We start from the raw sequence: 23,504 nt of genomic DNA on the forward strand, positions 1-23,504 counted from the left end.
CTCTCATTTTCTTTTTTAGTTTTTTTAACTTACTGTACTTCTTTCTATAAAGGATATCTTTATTTCATTTTCTTCATTCATTTTCTTTCCTTCTTTTACCTTTATACTTAAACATTTAAATTACCTATTTGGAGTTCCCTTCTAAACAATTTCAGTTATTGCTTTGTATATCTTTCCCCTTCCACCTTTTTTCAGTTAAGCTTCACTCTTAGAAATATCAATTCCTTTAAAAGACAGAGAAGAAAATAATACTGTCACAGAGTAGAAATTTTCCTATATCTTTGATTGCACAACCTTGTTTTTAACCCCTGCCCTTCCCTTGAATATTTTCTTTTCCATTTTCCATGAAATTTTCTTTACAGGTCCATATCTTCTCATTATTCTGAATCGTGCCTATCAACAGGAGCACTAATTGTTTTTCTCTTGGTACAGAGTTTAGTCCAAGGAGGCACAACAATCTTCAAATGTAATGGCCTTTTTGAGCAATTAATTGCAACAGATTATTCCCATTATAAATTCCCTGTCTCTCACTATACAATATATCTCTATTCCAGAGAGTGCTCTTTAGTCAGATGAACTATTCTCTTCCCATTTCAAACCTTTCCTTTGACCATTCCTCAAACTGTTCCCTGTAGCACTTCTTCCTGAGAGACAACAGGAATTATTTTCATATCACTGTTTACCATTGATGATCAGGGTGCACCACATTTTCCGCTTTATTTTCTCTCCCCTCTTTTTTATGAACCTTCACATAATTGTATTTTATTCTCCTGATTTTTCTAGTAAAAGGGAGTATTGTTTAATTTGTATTGCTTTAGACATCTTCCTCTACTATTCCTTCACATATTTAAATTCAGCTTTTGGTAGAACCATGTATAATTTTAGAAAGAAATATCTAAAAAGTGCTTCTATTGCTATTTTGTTGTTATAGTTTTTTTAACTGCAAGTGTCATTCATTTTCTCTCCTATAGTCTATAGACGTAGTATAATTTAATTTGTTCTGTAGTAGCTGTTATTTACATTTTAGTGATTGAAAAGTGAATAATCTCATTTTTGATAAGAATATATCAAACATCTTTTTTTTGTTGATGAATGTCTTTTTATTGATGATTAAACATAGATTTATAGGAAATGTCATTTTGAGTTGCATCATAAGCTCTTTTATTTTTCCAGGTTATATTATTCCATTCTCTCTTGTAGTTTCCACTGAGTGCATAGTCTTGTGTTTTTGAATTTCATTTCCTTTATATTGTAATATCTTTCTCTTGGTCCCTTGCAAACATATAAGTATACATGCAAATATATAGATATATACATGTATATATCATCATTATAAATGTCTATTTATATAAATTTATATGTATAAATCTATACATGCACATATATATATATATATATAAATTTGCATAGGCACATGCATGATACACATCATCTATGCTGCAAAGATTAAATTGACAATTCCAATTCCCAACATACATACATGCTATATGTTTGTCATTGGGATTGTTCAATTCAATCCTTTTGAAACATAGATTAGCTTTTTGATCAGTGGATTATTTCAACCAGTACTTTGTTTTCAGAATTTCTGGGCAGCATTCACATATCTTCTTCAATTTTTTTCATTCAGATTTTGTGATTTTCATTTTTTTTGGAGAGCTAGAATTTTAAAGTTGTCTCTTAGTATACTATTTGAGATCCATATATTTTTCTTATTTAAAGAGCATGTGTTTTTTTAACATTATTGCTTTTTCCTTCTTTGTTTTTCAGATCATACTTCAAATCAATATATTTATGCTCTCAAAATTTTTTTCCTCTCTTTTTGCACTGAGGATTCACTTTTTCCTCTTCTGTTCATTATTTCTGTTGTGTAGTTAATAAATTCTCCTTTCATGATTCCCATTTCTCTCTTGAAGTATCTGAAAATATCTTGATGCAATTTCAAGTCATTTTGCAGATCCAAAGAGCCATTTGCTATTTCAAGTGTTGGCTAAATTTTCTTTGTTTTTCAGTATTTATTCAAAAGTATTTAGAACAATTTATATCTTGGTAGCCATTTTATCTTCTATTTTTAATGTGCTAGCAAAGACTGTAGCAGCAATAAGGGAACTGCAGAATGGTTACCAGAACACAAGCTCATGGGTTAAATGTTGGTATCCTGCTTAAGTGTAGGAGTTGAATGAGCATGTTAGGGAATAGTAATTAGCCTTCTCTGCTGATAATTTCTCACGTTGTTAGTCAAGACTTCTTGTCTTGATGTATGGAAACAGCTGTAATTATTGTACTTATTCATAATTCTTATTTGGAGAGTGTTATATTTTTTAAGCATAACTCTTATCAGGAGGTGTTTTCAGTATTTGTGAGGATTAGAAATAATAATTCCAAATGCTTCATATTGTTTCTTCTTGCTATTATTCACATATGATGCAACATTCTTACCTCCACTATGTATAATCTCACAAGAACTTTTCAAGACTCAGTCCAAATTCTGTTTTATATGAAGACATTTTTGATTCCCCCAACTGCCAATGTTCTCTCTCACCTTCCCAAACTATCTTGTATTTCTTTTGGATTTATTCTCATATGTATACACATGCACCTAAACATATTTATGCTTATATAAAGACATGTTTAAGTATGTACATATAAAATATATATTTATATGTGCATAAATATATCCATATAGATACATCTTTATATCCAAAATCTCTTCCAATTGAATATAAGATCCTGGTGGACAGGAATTCTTTCACTTTGTTTATTCCCAGTGTCTGACATCTAGTAAGAACTTAATAAATGCTTATAAATTGATCGAATTTATTTCCTTTTATCAGTCTTTTTCCTCTCCAACCTATTCTCTCCAAAACTTCCAAAATACTATACCAAAAGATTGGGTTCACTTCTCACCTGGAGAAAGTTTAGCAATTCTCCACTACCATTAATTTAAACTATAAACTCTTTTATTTAACATTTAAAAACTATCACAATCTAGTTCCAAACAATATTTCCAAGCTGTTTTTTTGTCTCTCTTTATATTCACAGCATTTAGCACATTGCCAATCACACAATAGCCCACTTAATAAATACTTTTGGATTTTGATTTGATTTTACAACTACACATTATTCTCACTCCCACTTTGCTTTAGCTGTTCTCCATCTCCATCTCCATCTCCATCTCTACATGCTTGCTTAGGTGGTCCTTCTGCCAAAGATTGCTTTCTTAGATTCTGTCAACTTCCTTGAACTATTAATTCCCTTCAAGATTCCACTTAGAGGCCTTTCCTAATTCTCTCAGTTACAAATTGCCCTCCATCACTGTATTTATTTTATATGTGCTCTATTTATTTATCTTTTAAAGTCACATCTTTCTAGTACAATGTAAACTTCTTTAGGAAAAGAATTTTCTCTTTTTTATTTGGATTCCTAGCATCTAGCCCAATATCTGGAACATCATAGTCAGTTATTAAATGTTTTTAATCTAATAATGGACATACATAGCTATTTCATGACAAGTTGTATTTGTAATAGTTATAGGTCTAAGATTTTCCAGGTTATCTACCAATTTCAAAGAAAGAATATGTACTTTTTATGGGATTATGCAAAAAATATTTCCCTTGTCATACATACCTTGTATCTTGATTTCAGAAAATGGCAATTAAATTTATATGAGAGTGAACTAGACATTCATTATTATTCTGTTGCATAATAATTTATGTTAATGAGACTATTTTAACAATACTTTCTTTTTGATGAAATGTTGCATTTTAATTAAAATCATTTAAGGGTAAAAAAAAGGTTAGCACAGTAAAATTATGTATATGTTGTTTAACTTTAACAATATTTTCTCTCTCAAATTAATAAATTTTTGTTACAAACATAAAAGACTTGTCATATATCTGCATAAGGATTTTTTTGTATAAAATATACTACCTGTCCAACCATGCCAGCAGACTTTTAGCTGCTCCAATCAGATCCACAACAGAGGTCAGAAAGTCATTTGGTAATTTCCGACTAGTCCTCCCATCATAGTGGCCACTCCTCCTCCTTCCAATGATAAAATTTTGCAGATTTTTGGCAGATGCATTTAACTTGTGAGAAAGTGTTTTGAGGTTTTCAGTTTCCAGGCCATAGTTCTGAATTAAAAAAAAAAAGTGATATTAAGATCATCATCTTAGCATGTTGTCCTATAAAGCAGTATGATTTCTAGGACATGAAAACATGAATTTTCTAAGCAAAAGTTTATGTCTGTCTACCTATCTCTGCATCTATCTTATATACCTACCAAAAGGAGTGAACAACTGGCTCATGACAATGCAATTGCAGGAAAATGCCATGCCATTATTAGTGCCTATGCTCCCATTATGACGAATCCTGATGAGGTTAAAGAAGACCTGAAGTTCCTTATCATCAATGAGCCAAAGAAGACAAGTTTATAATTCTGTGTAAACTAGAGTAGGATCAGACTACCTGATATGACAGGGAATCATTGGGAGGAATAGAGTTGGAAAAACAATAGCAATGGTCACTTACTACTAAAGACTTGTACATCTCATGACCTCATCATTAACAATGTCTTCTGTTTACCAAAATGCAGTAATGTTGTGTCTGTACCCTCACAGCTATATCTATCTATCTGTCTATCTATCTATCTATCTATCTATCTATCTATCTATCTATCTATCTGTCTGTCTACTTCTATATAATCTGTTAATTGATCAATGTCTGTATACTTACCTATCTATCATCTATCTGGACAGAAGATATCCAGAGAGTTCACAAACTTCTTCCCTTTCTAACCAGGTTTCATTTAAGTCACATTAGACATATGATATAGATATTGCTTTCTACTTTGAGATAGAAAAGGAAAACATTTGGACAACTTTCCTCCACAATCATATTTCTCTTTCTAATCTTGGGAATTCCCTAAGAATCTCTTCTAGGTTTTCTTCTTTTCTCTCTATACTCTTTGACCTGATGATTTTTATCAGTAACCTGGATTTAATTATCTAAAAAGGCAAGGAGTAGAGCACTGGATGAATTTAAATTCTTCCTTAGATACTTGCAAATCACCTAGCTCCTATTTGCTTCAGTTTCTTCATCTATAAAGCAGATAATAATAGCACCCACTTCTCAGAGTTGTTGTGAGAATAAAATGAGAAAATATTTGCAAAACACTTTGCAAATCTTAAATAACTATAAAATGTTAGTTATATCATACAAAACTATATATCCTGTACTATCTCTCTCCTAAACTATAGTCCCTCATTACCAAATACCTATTAAACATATAAAACTGAATATCTCATGAGCATTTCAAACCGAACATATCAAGAAGAAAACTCAAGGTCTTTCCTCTAAAAAGCAATCCTATTCTAAGTTTCCCCCCTTTCTGTTGAGACCACCAACATCCTTTTAGGCACTTATGTCTGCAACCTTGACTTCATCCATGATATCTCACTTTACCTCAAGCCACAGAGGCAATTAATTACAAAATATTTTCATTTTTTACTACCATGATTCTTTTCTCACAGACCCTCTTCCATACTCATACAACCTTTCAGATTAGGACTTTATCACCTCTATTACAATCATGTTGTAATTAGCTTCCTGATCTCAAGTCTCACTCCTCTCCAGTCTGTCTTCCAAACAGTGACCAAAGTGATTCTGATAAAGCACATATCTGATTAGACCACTGCTCAACTCAGTTAATTCCTAAGGTCCTCTTGTAACTCTATGATAAAATACTACATCAACTTTCAAAAAGTCTTTTAAAATTTTTCTATTTTGCCTATATTTTATGGCTTAATTGTTAGTATATATTAGGGGTGTTTGCCAAAAAAATTAGAGACCACTGATCCATGGGATTTGTGAAAAGGAAGTTCTAGGATTTCTAGAAATATGGTGCTGCTGCTACTGTTTGTCCTTTATTCTTGAAGAAATCCATGACATCATACAGATAATGCCATGACAAGTAAGTGAACTAGATTAGAATGTTACTATGCTAAGTCACTAGCTTTACTTCTTCCTTCAGAATCACTTTGAGTTCAGTGGCCAGATATGACACAAGATGACTGGAGATGGCACTGGAAGAGAGGGCTAAGTTAATTGCCCAAGGTCACATCAAGGACAGATTTGAACTCAGGTCCTTCTGACTCCAGGGCTGATTCTCTAAACTGCACCACCTACTATAGCCACTAGGATTGTAAAGTACAGATAAAATCCTTGTTCTGAAGAATTTTAAATCTTGAGCTGTTTATTACCATTATAACTCCTTCCCTAAGCTTTCCAATTGATGGCAAATTTCTCCAAATGTTCATATTTACAGATGGCATTTAACCAACTTCATGAAATCAATAAAATCAATAAAACTCAGAAATCTAAAGTTAAGTGAAGATTTATTCACTTACTATATATTATATATAGTTATTTATATAAAATTATTTGAATGTTTCTCTCATCAGACTGTGGGCTTCTCAAGGGCAGAAGGAATTCCCAGTGTCTGGAACAGAGTAGGCCTCAATAAATGCTTATTGACTGTCTGAAAACCCTGATAATGACATGTAATTGAATAGGCATACTATCATATCAGTTTATCCTTACATATCTCTTGTAAAAGCACTGCAAATGGAAATAGAATTCAGGAAAGAGTGTCTAAGCTAAATAAAATCTGCAGAAAAAAATCACCAGCCTTTCAATTATTCCAAATAGATCACTAACACAAAATCCCTACATCCTAATCACTGTATTCTCTGCCAGTCACAGAACACCAGGATAAAAAAGAATTAGAATTACAAATAATCCAAAAAGAAATCAAGCAAGCAATCTATAAGACATCTACAGTATATCAGACACCTTAGCTAAGTACTGGGAATACAAAGAAAAAGAAAAACAATACTTGCTCTACAAGGAAGTTAAGTCTTTAGTGTTTAGGGTGTGAGATAAATATGTAAATAACTAGGTAGAAAGAAGAGATACATTTTTGAAAGAAGGGAATCTCAGGGGAGGGTAACAGCAGGTGGAAGAATCTAGAAAATCTTTTGAACTTGAAGGAAACTTAGGATTCTAAAAAGAGGGAGTAAGGGTGTAGGATATTCAAGACTTGGGCATCAGCCAGGGTAAACAAATGAAGATGGAAGAAGATATATTGTAAGTGAAGGACAATTAGAGACCAGTACGTCTATAGACTGAGTGGAAGAGATGAACGTGTATGATGACTGGAAAGTTGGAAGAGGCCAAATTGTGAAATGTCAAACAAAAGAACTCATAATGATTCCATATAGTAAACCAGGAGGTATTGAAATTTATTGAGTAGGTTAGAGCTATGCTATGGGGAGATTGCTTTTGTCATCTGAATGAGATCTGAGACAGGGAGGTCAATTAGAAAGTTATTGAGAGGGGTGGTTAGGTGGCACAGTAGATAAAGCACTGGCCCTGGAGTCAGGAGTACCTGGGTTCAAATCTGATCTCAGACACTTAACCCCATTTGCCTTGCAAAAACTAAAGAAAAAAAGAGAGAGAGAGAGAGAGAGAGATCATTGGTAACTGATGAACATAGCTTCACTTGAATGACAAGGTGGAAGATATAGAAGCAGGTTTAGAAGAATGTGAGAAGAGGGGGAAGCACTTAGTCTCAACATCTTTTTAAAAAATAAAGCTAAGAATTCATGATATCTAGCAAGGATGGCAAGATTTAATTGATATTTCTATTTTTTTTAGAGATGGGAAACATGAGAATGTATTTAGGCTGTATAGAAGTTTCCAGTAGATGCAGAAAGACTGAAGAGTGGTAGAAGGGAGCACAATGGATATCACAAGTAGGCGATCTCACCAGTCAACAATGATCACTTCTGCTGACAATTTGTCAAAAGAAAACATTCCTGAGAGCATGCATAAATAGAAAAGAAGATGATCCAGTCATGAGAATGAGAAACATTAGATGGACAATCCAAATGATATATTGGTATTTCAAGGTAATCTAAAAAAAATGAAAGCAGAGAAAACCTTGAATTAATCTTCTAGGGATAACTTATGGATGGGGAATCATGTTTAAGAACCACAAAGGAAGAGGTATGGTAGTTACAGTTTTGCAACAGAAGAAAGAGATCCCTTTCTAAAGCATCTCTACACTTTTCACCTTTTGATTAAACTGGGCTACTACTATTCTAACACATGATTATTTCTCTTCCTTCATTGCTAAAATACAATAGCTCCTTATCTCAGCTTAAGAGAATCTCTCCCTTTTCCTTTAAGATACAATTTAGGCTCCATCTGCAGAAAGACTGCTCCTGCCACTCATTTCCAATTAAATTTTTTCACTACTCTATATTTATTTGTATTTTCTCACTCTCTAATTATTCTTTATGTATTCAAGTATGAATTTGTTTTCTCTCCCATTAGAATGTGAGCTCTTCATTCTCTGCACTTGGATCCCTCACATCTAGCACAGTGTCTTGAGGTGGGGAAGGGAATAATAAGTATTTATATAATTCCTATGATGTTCCAGGCACTGTGCCAAATATTTGTCAATTATTATTTCATTTCATCCTCACAACACCCCTATGACATAGGAGCTATTATTACCTCCATTCTATAGTTAAAGAAACTGAGGCAAACATAAGTTAAGTGACTTGATTAGGTTCATACAGTTTTTGAGACTGGATTTGACCTCTGGCCTTCCTGACTCCAGGCTCAGGGCTCTATCTACTGCATCCTGTAGCTGCCTCATACAAAGAAGGTATTTAATACTTGTTGATTTGAATAATGGATTAATCAAAACTTCTTTAATTATTTCTTTTCTCCAAGACTTGTTTTTTTTTTGTCTTAAGAAATTTTTTTGCTTAAAAGTATATCTAGAAGAAGCTAAGATGTTGAAAGGATGACCAAAACATATTACATGAGGATCAGTTGAATAAAATATACATAATTAAATTAGAGATTTAGGGAGAGACTGATAATTAATTTCAAATGTTTAAAAAGATAATATAAAGAAGATGAATTTAATTTTTTGGCTTTACATCTAAGGAGATACTTGAGATTAACTGGTGGAAATTATAAAGGGACAGATTTTTAGTTCAATATTAAAAACTTATTCCTAATAAACAGAATGACTATTTCATCTGGTAGTTATTTTACTATTATTGGAAATGTTCAAATCAAAATTGAATTACTTTCTGAATATATTGTATAAAGGATGATCTATCCCTTAGTGTGATGAACTAGATGCTTTTTCAGATTCCTTCCAAAATTAATAGCCTGTGATTTCTGTGACTTGAATCTTTCACAATACTCTTAAATCAAATATATTAAGCCAGGTGGCAAAGGAGAAGCGGGAATATCATAAAGATAGCCCATGTATTCAATTGAGCAAAGAAGTCTAGAAGATGATCATCACCATATTTTCCCTTTGGAGATTTTATGGAACAAGGACAAAAGGAGATGGTATGGAGGGGTGAAGATTTCTATGTTTGGAGCATGTATCCTTTTTGATGAGGTCACATATTCATCAAAACTTGAAAGAGTTCATTTAAACAACTGTTCTTTTATCTCTTAAATATATTCACTGCACATTACCTAAAATTTCAACTGAAAAAATCACAAAAAATCTAAAATTGTTATAAATGAGGATCTATGAAATATAATCACATATTTCTGAAACTTCTAATTAGGTACAACCTTATGATAATTATAGAAAATATATCAATTAAAAATTTGAAATTCATTACCATTTTCCTTTCAAAAGGTAAAATGTAATCACAAAATAGCTTATGTCATGTTTTGATATCTTTTAATATTCTACAGGATCAATCAATTTCTTATACAGCTCTTAAAAGTCAGACTGATCAAATTCTAATTTGTCACAAGATCAAGATCATGTTGTTTTTTTTTTTTTGCAAGGCAAATGGGATTAAGTGGCTTGCCCAAGGCCACACAGCTAGGTAATTACTAAGTGTCTGAGACTAGATTTGAACCCAGGTACTCATGACTCCAGGGCTGGTGCTTTATCCACTGCAGCACCTAGTTGCCCCAAGTTCATGGTTTTGAAAGGAACTTTAGAGACTATTTTTAATCTTCCAAACAATGAAGTGATAACCTCTACAAAATCTTTGACAGCTCATGTAACCTCTGATTTATTAAATCAAGGAACTAAAGAAAAGTAGATGATCTAGGTGGCACAGTGGAGAGAGGGCTGGACCTAGAGTCAGGGGGAACTGAGTTCAAAGCCAGCCTTAGCATCATATTGCCTGTGAGATTATGGGCAAATCACTTAATCCTGTTTGCCTCAAATTCTTCATCTGTAAAATGAGCTAGAGAAGGAAATGACAAATCATTCTAGAATCTTTGCCAAGAAAACCTAAAAGGAATCATAAAGACTCATAAATGACTGGATATCAACAACAATAAGGAACTAAATGATTAAAGTGTCATGAGGAACCTATTATTCTAATTCTTTCAAGTACTTTTTAGGGATGACTCAATTTTTGCCTTATCGTAACTATCACCCATCAGTTCTGCCTTTGGAGCCAACATAAAACAAATTGTTAACATCTTCTACATGACAGTCCTTTAGATTTAGGAAAATAGATATACTTCATCAACTCATTTCTCTGACACCCTAAACACTTTGGGTTCCCTTAACCATATTCTTCACTCTGCTGGTTATCCTCCTCTTTTAAATGTGCTACATAGATCTGAAAATTTCTATTCCAGTGACTATCACTACACTACAGATTCTTTTTTAAAAAATCAAGTTATCTGTAATTTTAGTTAATATAAAAAAGACAGATATGAATATAAAGTGTTTTTAAAAGCCTCTTGGATTAATTTTCCCCTTGAATTTCAAAAATATTCAATTTATCTGAAACATAAAAGGACAAATGTTCAAATTCAGAATCTCAAAATAAAGGAATTTAGTGTGGTGGACAGTGAAAGGACTATTTTATCTACAAAATGATGTTGTTACTTTGGATGATCCCTTCAGCTCCAAAGTCCTCAATCCTAAATTTAAACTCATAAATTTTCTTGCACTATTGGTTCTCATATTTTCTATACCACAAATAAAATGTATTCTCTATCTGAATTAACTTCAGGTCAAAATCAGTAAAGAAGAAACCCTAACATGAAGCTCCCAAGTAATTGAAAAAAAGTAACAAATTCTGTTTTCTAGACTTATGAAGATGAAAAAATTGTCAATAGATCTAATCTCAAATATGATCCAACTTCAGTTTCCCAAAGAAATGTCCTCTGTAATTATCTAATAATTAGTCTATCATTCCCCACAATGGAAAAAACAAGATAACATACAGAGAAAAATGGAACATAAGAAAATTGTTCTGGAAAATAGAGAAGGTTAAAATGAAACAGTTGAAAAAATGTTCTATCAAAAGTGCTACATAAACCCAATTTATGAACACCCAGTGCTACTGTTGCCACCAGCACCCTGTCCTAGGAATAAGAAACATGATTTGATGCTGACTGATACTGCTACCACTCACTGATTTGGTTTCAGTTTTATTTTCTGTCTCACTCTCCAATAAAGTTTCTGTGCTGTGTGTGGGCTCAGCGTTAGTACAAAGAACAGTCAAAAATGACATACTCCTGCCTCATGTATGCACACATGCTCCCAGAGGAAGAGATCTAAGTCCAAATGCAATATCAGAAGGATTTCTTACCCTTCACTAGTTTTTTTTTTGCAAGGCAATGGGTTAAGTGACTTGTCCAAGGTCACAAGAGGCTGGATTTGAACTCAGGTTCTCCTGACTCCAGGGCCAGTGCTCTATCTACTGCAGCACCTAGCTGCCCCTCTCTTCACTAATTTTAAATAAAAAATTTGTTATGTAAAATAACAATTATGAAACATTTTATATTTTGTGTTACCATGATTATATATTAATATTGTGTTTATATTTTTCATATTTAAAAACCTAAAATATAACTATAATATAGTAATATAAATTATAACAAAAATTTAATAAAAGCTCTTATAATTTTTAAGTTAATAATTTAATAAGAAATAAAAAACCAACAGCAGTTCACTCCCAACCTCTCTCCCTACAAGTATGGACTTATCATGATGTATCATCAAACTATTCATAATATAAGTTCCTCAAGGGTAAGAAGTTTCGCTTTTGTTTTTATATCTTTAATGCCCAGCACAAAGTAGGTACTTCATAATTGCTTCTTGATTGATCCTTTCTGATATCTATCATTCCTAAATATATTGAAAGAAAGACCAATATGATCAATTGCTCCTTCTGTCAACTGACCCCCCCCCCCCCCCCCCCCCCGGGTTCAGATTACTAGATTACTAGAATTAGAGTCAAAAGATCTGGGTTCAAATACTGATTCTGCTGATTAATGCCTGATAGTCCTGATATTTGCTTAACCTCTCTGAATGAATCTTGATCTGCTTAAACTTTCTGGACCTTAATTTCCTACTCAGAATTTTTTTTGGCTTTAAATAATGATCTTATGTGCCTATAAAGGTATTATATCTAGTAGAAGTTCTATTCACTTTCCACTTTCCTATCTTGCAACACCTTGATACAAAATCATAAAAGATAAAGCTTTGAAACAATATAATTATATTTAGATATACACTTTGGAATAATTCATCACAATTGGTGCCTTATACAATAATCTCTTGAGACACTAGTAGAAATGCTTCATCTAACAACTTTAGAAATAAAAGAATTTTAATTTATCCATTTCATACAAGAATGGTACCTTGAAATGTCTGAGATTAAGTATGATGTAAAAGAACAAAATTTCTCATTTTAACCTTACCAGTCTTTTTACAGAGGAGACAGTCTATTTAAAAGAAGGAACAGAGTTCCTTCTTTTTTTATTTTCATATCTATTTGACATTTCAAATCTTAATTTTCCTTGACAATGGTGGAGCATTTTATCTGCAAAATGTGGTCAATGAATATGACCCAATAATCTTAACTCAATCTTAACTTCAACTTTCAAGTTGAAAGAAAATGGCATATGGTCTCTGAAAGATTCTCCCAAATCACAGAATTGACAAGTATTTATAAGTACCTAGATTGAGCTAGGCACTCTTCTAGTGCCTGAAGATGGTATAACCCTGTTATTTCATAGGTATATGGAACTTTCAAGTGAAGAAATTCTCTCTACCAATGTAGGTTAGCACCTTTCTCCCCAATTTATGGTCTTACAAAGTTACCTAGAATCCTAAGAAGATAACTGACTCACACAGATTCATTCAGTAAATCACATTCAGAAACAGTACATGAACACAGACCTCCTAGGCTGTGTATCCACCATGGGACACTGTCTCTTGGTTGCAGTCAATCAAAGAAAAAAATGAAATAATCCCTGCCCTCAAGGAGTTCAAATTCTCAGGAGGGTAAAATACCATATATTTAAAAAATTAAAACCAAAATAAACATAATATAAAATATGCATAGCATACAATTTATGATGAATATATAACACACATATATTATCTATGTAGCATAATAAAATAAATATAAACATAAACATAAATTTTTTTAAAAAGCAAAATAATTTTCTAGGGAGAGGACACAGGCAATGGAGGTGAGAGGGAAGAATTAGGATAGTTTTATTGTAGGAAATGTCACTAGGGAAGAGTCCTGAAGGAAGTTAATAATATGAAGAGGCAGAGGTGAATATTCTGAATGTGTTATAAGCATGGGAGATAGATCATGGAGACAGGAGGTATAATTAATGTCAGGCTTGAAGAAAATAAGCAAGAAGACTAGGATAAAAGGAAGTGATATGCAGTTAGCTGAGAAAAATTGGATAGTGACAGATTATGAAGAGCTTCAGTAACAATTAGTCATGTTATTTCCTAGAGTCAAAAGTGGATCTGTGGAATTTGTTGAGGAGGTGAAAAATATAGTTAGATCAAAATTTCAATAATTTTGACAATGGAGTGAAGGAACTCTTAAAGATTCCTCAAAAACTATGGAGTAAAATTTCTTTAGACACATGTCCAGGAATAATGACTATAGATACAAATAATGTGTTTAATGTGTTAATGTGTTTAAACCTCAAATAATTGTCCAAGAAAAGGCACTTTGTATAAAGTAGGTCCTCAAAGTTATAGCTTTTAGAAAATTATATAAACATTACAAAAACCATCCAGTCAATGTTCTTCAAAAACAAAGATCTCAGCTTCTATATATATTTAAAAATTATTCTACCCTGCAAATTCTCAAACATCACTTCCTTACATATAGATCATTGCTAACTCCATTAATCCAATAAATTATTATTTTATCTATTTTTTAGTTAACCTTACAATAACTTTTCTTTCCTGACAAATGTTACTTGAAGCAACCTATATATAGCCTTCAGGTCAAATATACATTAGATTATTTTTCTTAGATAGGAAAGGCTAGAATGTATTTAGCTTCTACCTTCTCTTGCCTAAGTTTCATCTTCTTGACTAATCTAAGCTATAAAATCTGTCTGACAGAGATGGGTTTTGGTGATGAATTTAAATATTGGACCCTGAAGAAACTATACAAGAATAGACTCCTTTACTAATGGAAAACCAAGTGAATTTGCCATGAAAAAGAACCTCCTTAAATTTTAGATACTGTCTACAAGGCATATAATTGGCATCTCATCTCAAGCCCACATGGTCTTTATTGTTTCTGGCATACTCATAATTCTTAATAATTGACATGTGTCAAATATTGTTCTATAGTTTTTCCTTAAGAAAGCATTTCAGTTCAAGACATTACATCTAGTCTAAACTTCAAGTTAAGGAGAGAAAAAAAATATAGAAGCAAAATATTTTTAAAATTTTGGGAATTCTGGATAAAGATGAAGATACTTTAGATTTTTCATTTTTTTAGAATTAAGCAAGTCACATTATCAGCTGCTAAATATAATTAAATAAATAATTAAGATAACTCTTTATCTAGAAAAAATATTCTAACTTTTCCAAGATACAGGTTTACAAAATAACTATAAAATAAATGACCTATTATGATTACATTTATTATCTATGAATGCTAATGTGCAGTTACTTCAATAGTATTTGAAGCATTTAAATTTTTCTTCACTTTTATTACATTTATACTATGTAAAAAGCAATCTAAATGCTTTTGTAACAGTATAATATTGTGGAGAAAGTATTAAATTTGATATAAAAATCATGGGTTTGAATCTCTACATTGGTCTTCACTATGCACTATTTAATTTCTTTGAGCTGCAGTTTGCATAATCTCACAAAATAAGATGATTTCACCTTGCACACACTGCTTTATAATTATAGTAAGCCTCAAATTTAAATGAAAATCCTTTGTAAATGAAAAAGCACCACACAAGTGAATTATTGTTGTTATGATAGTGATGAGTTGAGACTATGGACAAAGGTATTTTAACACATTATTACACAGATTATAAACATACTGATTAGCTCAAGGAAACTTTTTGTAAAATTATGATATTAAGAGTTTGTAAAATATAGGAGTGAATCAAAATGATAGAGACAAGTAAGGAAGCTGACAGTTTCCCTTGGAAATGATGTTAAAAATCAAGCCTTTAAACAGATTTTGGAGTGACAGAACCTACAAAAAGATGGAATGAAACAGTTTTTCAGCTTACCATAACTTAGGACTTCAGAAAAAGTCTATCTTACTTAGGCAAAAGAGGAGTATAAGTCTTTGCAGGAGGATCTGGATGAGCCAGTGGGAGGCTCTTAGAAAAAAACGTAGAACAGCAACTGAAGCCTCTTGGTCTTGGCTCAGCAGGTTACTGGCACAGCATGCTATCTTTGAAATGTTCAGTCCCAGTACAGAAGGCAAACTTCCAGCCCAGGAATTCCTGGTAAATCAGTCAAGACTAGACCAGTTCACATAAGAACAGTCAGCAAGCCACCAGCACCTGGGACCTTGACACAGAAAATCAGTAAGTGGGACCCAAGTCCCCAGTACAAGAATCCTGAAACAGTGCCCCAGGTGCCCCAGAAGCAGAACAAAACTTTAAACATCATAAAATAGGCTAAAAAATGAATAAAAATAGAGAAGAGTGCTGACCATAGAAACTTACTACGGCAACAGGGAAGATTAAAAAACAAACTCAAAAGAGGGCAACAGTGTCAAAATGCCTACTGTTGATGTCTCAAAGGGGAAAAGAGCTCAAAAAGAATTTTAAAAGAGCAAATAAAAGAGGTAGAAGAAAAATCAAGAAAATAAATTATTATTCAAGATTATTCAAATTATTCAAATAGTTTGGAAAAAGGAAGGAAAAAGTTGATTGAAGAAAACAATTCCTTAAAAAATATAATTGATCAAATGAAAAAAATACAACCCAATGAAAAAAAGCATCTCCTTTAAGAGTATCATTGGTTAAATGGAAAATGAGGAACAAAAGCTAACTAAAGAAAATAATTTCTTAAAAATTAGAACTGGGCAAGTAGAAACTGGTTGTCCTTAGTTCTTTAATAGGACCAAAGTCACATCATTATGTTAGAGCCATGTTATGGTGTATCCAACTATGGTTGATCAGAGCAATAAGAGCTTGGAATATTCTATCACAGGTTGAACACAAAGAGTCCATGAGAACATTTGAGGTGGATTCTCTAAATTTGCACATTTTATGTTTCTTTTTGAATTAGTTCAATTCTGCTTTGCTCATCCAGCACAGCACCAACTCTGATGTGGGTATGCCAAACTGGGCAGACCTGTGCCAGTGTCTCTCATGTCATGAAATAAATTCCAAAGTTCTTAAGGTTGAAAGTGTCCTTGTTTTGCTAAAATCATCAGTAACTTTTATAAGTAATGGGGAAAAGATAGAAGTTATTCAAATAAGATCAAGGGTGAATGTCCATTATCACCACTACTATTAAATATTATACTAGAAATGTTAATTTTAGCAAAAAGAAGAAAAAAATTGAATGAACTAAAATAGGCAAAGAGGAAACAAAGCTATCACTCTTTATAGATAATATGATAGTATACTTAGAGAATTAATTATAGAGATTCAACTAAAAAACTACTTGAAATTTTCTAATCAACAACTTTAGCAAAGTTGCAGGATATCAAAAAACCCCACATAAATAATTTACATAAAATACAACAGCAAGAAATGGAAAAATTCCATTTAAAATGACTAGATATTATAAACTATTTGAGATTCTATCTGCCAAGATAAACCTAGGGACTATAAAAACACAATTACAAAATACTTTCCATACAAATAAAGTCAGATTTAAATAATTAGGGAAAATATCAGTTGTTCATGGATAGTTTGTGTTAATTTAAAAAAGTTGACAATTCTGCCTAAATAAATTTACTTATTAAATGGCATACCAATCAAACTACCAAAATTATTTTATAGAATTAGAAAAATAATAATGAAATTCATCTAGAATAACAAAAGGTCAAGAATATCAAGAACATTGCTTTAAAAAAAGCAAAGGAAGGTGCTTAACCTTAGCAGATTTAAACTGAATTATAAAGTGGCAATCATCAAAACAATTTGGTACTGGCTAAAAAATAAAATGGTGGATTAGTGGAATTAATTAGGTATATACAATAAAGCAAAATACTCCAGCTTCTCGGATAAGACTCATTATATGACAAAAACTCCTAGAAAAATGGAAACTAAGGCATAGACCAATATCTAATACCATATACCAAAATGAGCACATGATTTAGATATGCAGAGTGATACCAAAAACAATTCAGGAGAGCAAGGAATAGTTTACTTGTCAAATCTATAAAGAAGAGAATTTATGAACCAACAAGAGACAGAGAATATTATAAAATGGAAAATGAATAATTTTGCATTAAATTATAAAGATCTTGCATAAACAAAACCAATGTAACCAAGATGAAAAAGAAAGCAGAAAGCTGGGAACCAATTTTTATAGTCAGTATCCCTGATAAAGATCTCATTTTTTAAATATATAGAGAACTAAGTCAAATTTATAAGAATACAAGTCATTTCCCAATTGATGAATGACTGAAGGATGTGAATAGGCAGTTTTCAGATGAAGAAATCAAAGCTATTCATAAGCATATGATGAAGTGCTCTAAATCCCTGTTGATTAGTGCCACCTCACAACTTCCAGACTGACTAATATTTCAAAAAAAAGGAAAATGATAAGTGTTAGAGAAATTGAGGTAAAGTTTGAACACTAATGCATTTTTGGTGGAGTTGTGAACTACAGAATTCAACCATTCTGGAGAGCAACTTGAAAATATGCCCAAAGGGTTATAAAATTGTGCATGCCCTTTGATCCAACAATAACACTGCTAGATCCAAATCCCAAAGAAATTCAAAAAAAGGGAAAAGGATCAATTTATACAAAAATGTTAGTAACAGCTCTTTTCATGGTGACCAATAATTGGAAATTGAGGAGAGGCCCATCACTTGAGGAATAGCTTAACAAGTGGAATATGAATATAATGGAATACTCTTTTCCTATAAGAAATGATCAGCAGATTTCAGAAATTTCAGAATTTGAGAAAATTTTAGAAAAATCAGGAAAGAATTATTTGTACTGATGCTGATGAACTGATGTACATAATAAGAGCAAGATTGTGCAATGTTCAGCTATTGTATATTTATCTCTTCTCAACAAGACCTTGATACAAGTCAATTACAAAAGACTCATAGAAAATGCCAAGATGGCAACATGACAGCATTTCCGGGAAACTCCTTCCCCCCCAAAAGCTCCAAAAGTCATCAAATTATGACTCTAGCCAAAAATTTAGAGGGGCAGAACCCACAGAAAGACTGAGTGATACATTTCCCAATCCAAGATAACTTAGAAGTTCCATGGGAAAGGTATATTTCACCAGGACTGGGGGTTGGAAGAAAGCCGCCACAGCTGCAGTATAGCCCAGCCCAGCCCAGGGATCACTGGGAACAGCTTGATAATGAGAGAACTCTACTGCACCAGAATGACTGCGGAGTGAGGAGCACCTGCCTCAGAGCAGCCCTGTGGTGAAAAACTGCAGCAGGAATGGGGAAAACCAACCTGCACTCCAGAGCACAGTCCACAGATGGTAAGGGGGTAAGGGAGACTGCAGAAATCTCTCTGCTCTCCCTGGGGCAGGACTCTGCTGTCTGGCTATACTCAGATCCAGGTTGCAGTTTGGCCTTCCACACTAAGAGATCTGAGCAGGGATATACCTCACAGTTCCAGGGCAGAAGGGAGGTCTGTGGTCATCTACATATCAAAGCACAGGCAAGAGAGCATAAGACCTTGGAGGAATAAAGATCCCAGTGGAGTGTCCCCCCAAAAATCCCCAAAGCCTTGGAAATGCTGTAAATTAGTCTTGGGCTGAGGAAATGAGTAAACAACAGAAAAAAGTAGAATTTGACCATAGAAAATTACTTTGGTCCTAGGAAAGATCAAAACACAACTCAGATGATGACAAAATTTAGGCTTCCATATCCTAAACTTCCAAGAGAAATAGAAAATGGGCTTAGACTATGGATGAGCGCAAAAAAAAAAGACTTTGAAAAGCAATTAAGGGAAGTGGAAGAAAAATTGGGAGGAGAAATGAGAGCAATGCAGAAAAAAATCATGAAAACCAAATTAGCAGCTTGGTGAAAGAAATATAAAAAAATACTGAAAAAAAATAATATGCTAAAAACCAGTTCAGGCTAATTAGAAAAAGCAAAGCAAATGGCAAACCAGGAGAAGAATGCCTTAAAAAGCAGAATTGGTCATCTGGAAAAGGAGATTAAAAAAAGCTCTCTGAAGAAAATAACTCCTTCAAATGCAGAATAGAGCTAAAGGAAGCTCATGACTTCATGAGAAATCAGGAAGAAATAAAACCTCAAAAAAAGCCAAAATTTAGAAGAAGATGTGAAATATCTCATTGGAGAAAATGTTATCCAATCCAGAGAAAGAAATAGGGAATATGAATGGGACCACTTTATTTACACTTTTTTTAAAATGATTTTTGCTTTTTTTCTTTCTCATTTTTTCCCTTTTTGATCTGATATTTCTTTCATAACATGACTAATGTGAAAATATATTTAACATGACCATACATGTATAACCTATATAAAATTACTTGCTGTCTTCAGGAGGGGGGGGGAAGGGAAGGAGGGGAGGAGAAAGATTTGAAATTCAAGATTATATAAAACAATGTTAAAATATAAAAAAATTATAAAATGAGGAATTCACTTTTTTATAGAAGTAAGCATTCAAATCATAACCATTTTCTAGGTTTTAGTACTGGTAAGAGTAGAAATAGTACTGAGGAACTTGTTCTCAATTTCCTCATATTTAAAATGAGGGGATCTGATGATTTCTAGTGTCACCAGCCATAAATCTAAAGTGAAAATTGATTTTGAGAGTTTACTATGATAACTGGAATCATTTAATGGTAAAATAACCCAGTTCAATAGATTTGTTTAGATTAGACTCTTTTAGATTGTAAATATCCAATTTAAAAAAAAAAAGAAAGAAGAGACCTAAGTTCCAGGAGCTAGAAATATAGGGTCAGAGAGTTAAAAAACAATTCTGATAAAGCATGAAGATTAATGACAGAAGAGAGAAGGTACAACAATGAGTTGAAAATGCTACAAAAACAGTACCCACTAACCAATATTTAAAATATCATGTGCCTGTCCAACTCAGTGTGTGGAGTGGAGTACTTTTTCCTCTGGAAATATATTTAATTTTTATAGTGGAACTCACTTGGAAAATAGTATCTACTTTTTAGAAATGTGTTTCCTAAGCAATCTTAATGGAATTTTCCTGTTTCATAAAGGATCTTCTTCCACTTCTACCAACATCTAGTGGGAGTAGCCATTCCATGACTGGACATTAAAACAACCACTAAGATTGAAATGTCAATAAGCTGTAGAAACAAAAGTCTGGCTTTATAAAATATAGTTGGGCAGAGCTTGGCAAGAAATTTTCTCCTGGGAAATATTTTGTGCCCTGGGAGAGCTTGGTAAAGGCATCACTTAAATATTCACTTCCCTTCTTAGTGAATTCTCTTACATGAGCTATCTTTTAACACACTGGAATAATCATTCATTGTGTAATTTATAATCCTCAAGGGGGATGCTTGGAAGAAATGATGAAAAATGACATGACTTTTTCCCCCAGGTTGATTTTTCCATAAAAGGGCTACTCTGTCATCTCTTTATATTCAGAGACAATGACTGCAATATGAATTTTAAATGAATACCTTAAGAGGGAAAGGTGCTTTAGAACTGATTGAATTTCCCCAAAGGCTGGTATGAAAAACTCTCAGAGCAAGTTGCTATTTTTAAGTTTCCCAAGTAGCTGAACATGGTGACACACCATTTGATAATCAGGACTTCATAATTTGAAACTTGGCACTAATTCCCAACTAAAAAAACTATGTATAGACTAAACTGCTCTCTCCAAACCTCTCTCTCTCTCTCTCTCTCTCTCTCTCTCTCTCTCTCTCTCTCTTTCACTCTCTTGCTCTGTCTCTCTCTCTCTCTCTCTCTCTCTCTTTCGCTCTTTCGCTCTCTTGCTCTCTCTCTCTCTCTCTCCCTCTCTCTCTCTCTGTCTCTCTCTCTCTCTCTCTCTCTCTCTCTCTCTCTCTCTCTCACACACACACACACACACACACACACACACACCTATAAGGCAAAGGCATTTGTGGTGTCTATCCAAGGTCTACATATGCGCATGGGTGAATGTGTCTGAGTGTTTCATAGACTCTCTGGCTAAGTACATATCATAATTTAGATAATGTGGGGCTTTCCACTTGGATTTTATTGAATAGATACTTAGATGTCAAATTCTTTTGAATGATTATAGGAAGCTCTGTGGCTTCATGCAATAAGCAGAATGTCAACTGAAGAAAAGAACTGAGGGTGGCTAGGTGGCACAGTGGATAGAGCACTGGCTCTGGAGTCAGTAGGTCCTGAGTTCAAATTTGTCCTCAGATAATAATTATGTAGCTGTGTGGCCTTGGGTAAGCTACTTAAGATCATTGACTTGCAAAAACCTAAAAAAAAAAAAATCGAAGTCCTTCACTATTTATTTCAAATTCCTCTTCAACTTTGTACATATTTGGCAAACTATATCTCTCTCTGCTATTTGCCTCATTTGATATGGAGGATAAGTTTAGGATAACTTTATTTTCCCTATAAATTTTAAAACTGTCAACAAACAATAAGAACACTGAAATTTTATTCTCTATGTCTTTCAGTTGTGTGAGGGTAAATATATGTTTTTACTGTGGAATATTGCTTTTGAATTCTTTTTTGGTCCCTTTTAATATACTCATCAAAAGAATGTAAACCATTCTCATAATCTATATTATATCAGTGATAAAAATTGTCTTTCTTCCCCCAACTGTTAAATCCTATAAAAAAAAAACTTACCAGTGCACATAGTAGATCAACTGCCTCCAAAATAAGTTCTTGATGGCCAATGCGAGTGACTCCTAAATCTTCCAGTTCTTGGTGGGTAATTCGAAGTAATTGGTCCCCACTGATCTTTTCCCTCTCAAAGTTCTTAATGTATTGCTGAAGACAATCATCTAGACCTATCAAAAAAAAATGAAGAGGAAGGAAATGAAAAAACTTTAACCCCACCAATAAGTACAAGAGAGTATAAACTGAAATGAATTTAAAACATTATATGATTATATATGACCAAATGAAAAGATTTTGAGTAAGAGTGGTAACCCTTAAAAATTGAAATAAGGAAAAGAAAGTTCTACATTTGATCCCACTGGGGAATTTATTTCCTAAACTGCTGTATTTAAACACATCAGGTAAAATGTGTTTGCTAGTTTGAGTTCATCCTTCTCTCAATTCACTCTTCTCCACCCCCTTACCCCCCAAATAGAATACCAACCACATAACTATTATTCCTTAAATTACAACAACAATTAATCAATATTACTTAGGAAGAATGGAACAAAGGTAGGTTGCAATGTCATTGTTAGTATAACATGCAGGCAAATTATAAAGAATGAGCAATGGACTTGATCACAAGCTAAGCAGATCTATATCACTAAGTTCAAAGTTTGGCTTAACAAATGCTTGTTGACAAACATGATCAAGGAGGACATACACCAGAATTCACTTAGAAGACATGGTTGAAGTTTTACATAAAGAGAAAAAAAACTATAGACAAGTCTTATAGCAAGACTTGAAGTTAATACATTTGCTACCTAAGTGGTATAACAGCATTCCAAATATTAAATTAAAAAGAGAGAAATTTGAAGTTTGATGAATGGATCCTATCTGTAGAATTTGCAAAACAATAGAGAGTTGAAAGAATATCCAAATTGATGAAATCCTATGTAGATCAGAATATCATTATTAGTTTCTTAACTTTTATAGAAGTTTATTTTTTCCCATATTTGTAAATTTTGAAAACAACCATTTTCTATGGTATCTTTAATAGAATTACTTCACACTTAGCCATGTAGCTAAATCTTCTAGCAAACATTCTATATTCATAAATAATGTAATTTAAGACTGAATTGTTTAGCAAGATTTTGTTTGCTGATTACTTCTATATAGAGAAAATTAGATGCTGAGGA

The 23,504-nt window shown here is 32.9% G+C and overlaps 1 protein-coding gene across 6 annotated transcripts in view; it reads right to left on the reverse strand.

Annotated features, from left to right (window-relative positions):
• The window catches only part of CNKSR2 (connector enhancer of kinase suppressor of Ras 2), a 338,317-nt gene that overhangs the window by 251,673 nt on the left and 63,140 nt on the right, over positions 1-23,504 (reverse strand). For all 6 annotated transcript variants that reach the window (XM_074214261.1, XM_074214260.1, XM_074214259.1 and 3 more), the window contains exons 2-3: positions 22,333-22,496; positions 3,928-4,130 (exon numbers count right to left, since the gene is read on the reverse strand). In XM_074214261.1, the coding sequence (XP_074070362.1) occupies positions 3,928-4,130; positions 22,333-22,496 (367 nt within the window). The remainder of the gene's footprint in view (positions 1-3,927; positions 4,131-22,332; positions 22,497-23,504) is intronic.

Source organism: Macrotis lagotis, chromosome 1 (genome assembly GCF_037893015.1).
Source record: "Macrotis lagotis isolate mMagLag1 chromosome 1, bilby.v1.9.chrom.fasta, whole genome shotgun sequence".
In the NCBI taxonomy this organism is placed as follows: domain Eukaryota; kingdom Metazoa; phylum Chordata; class Mammalia; order Peramelemorphia; family Peramelidae; genus Macrotis; species Macrotis lagotis.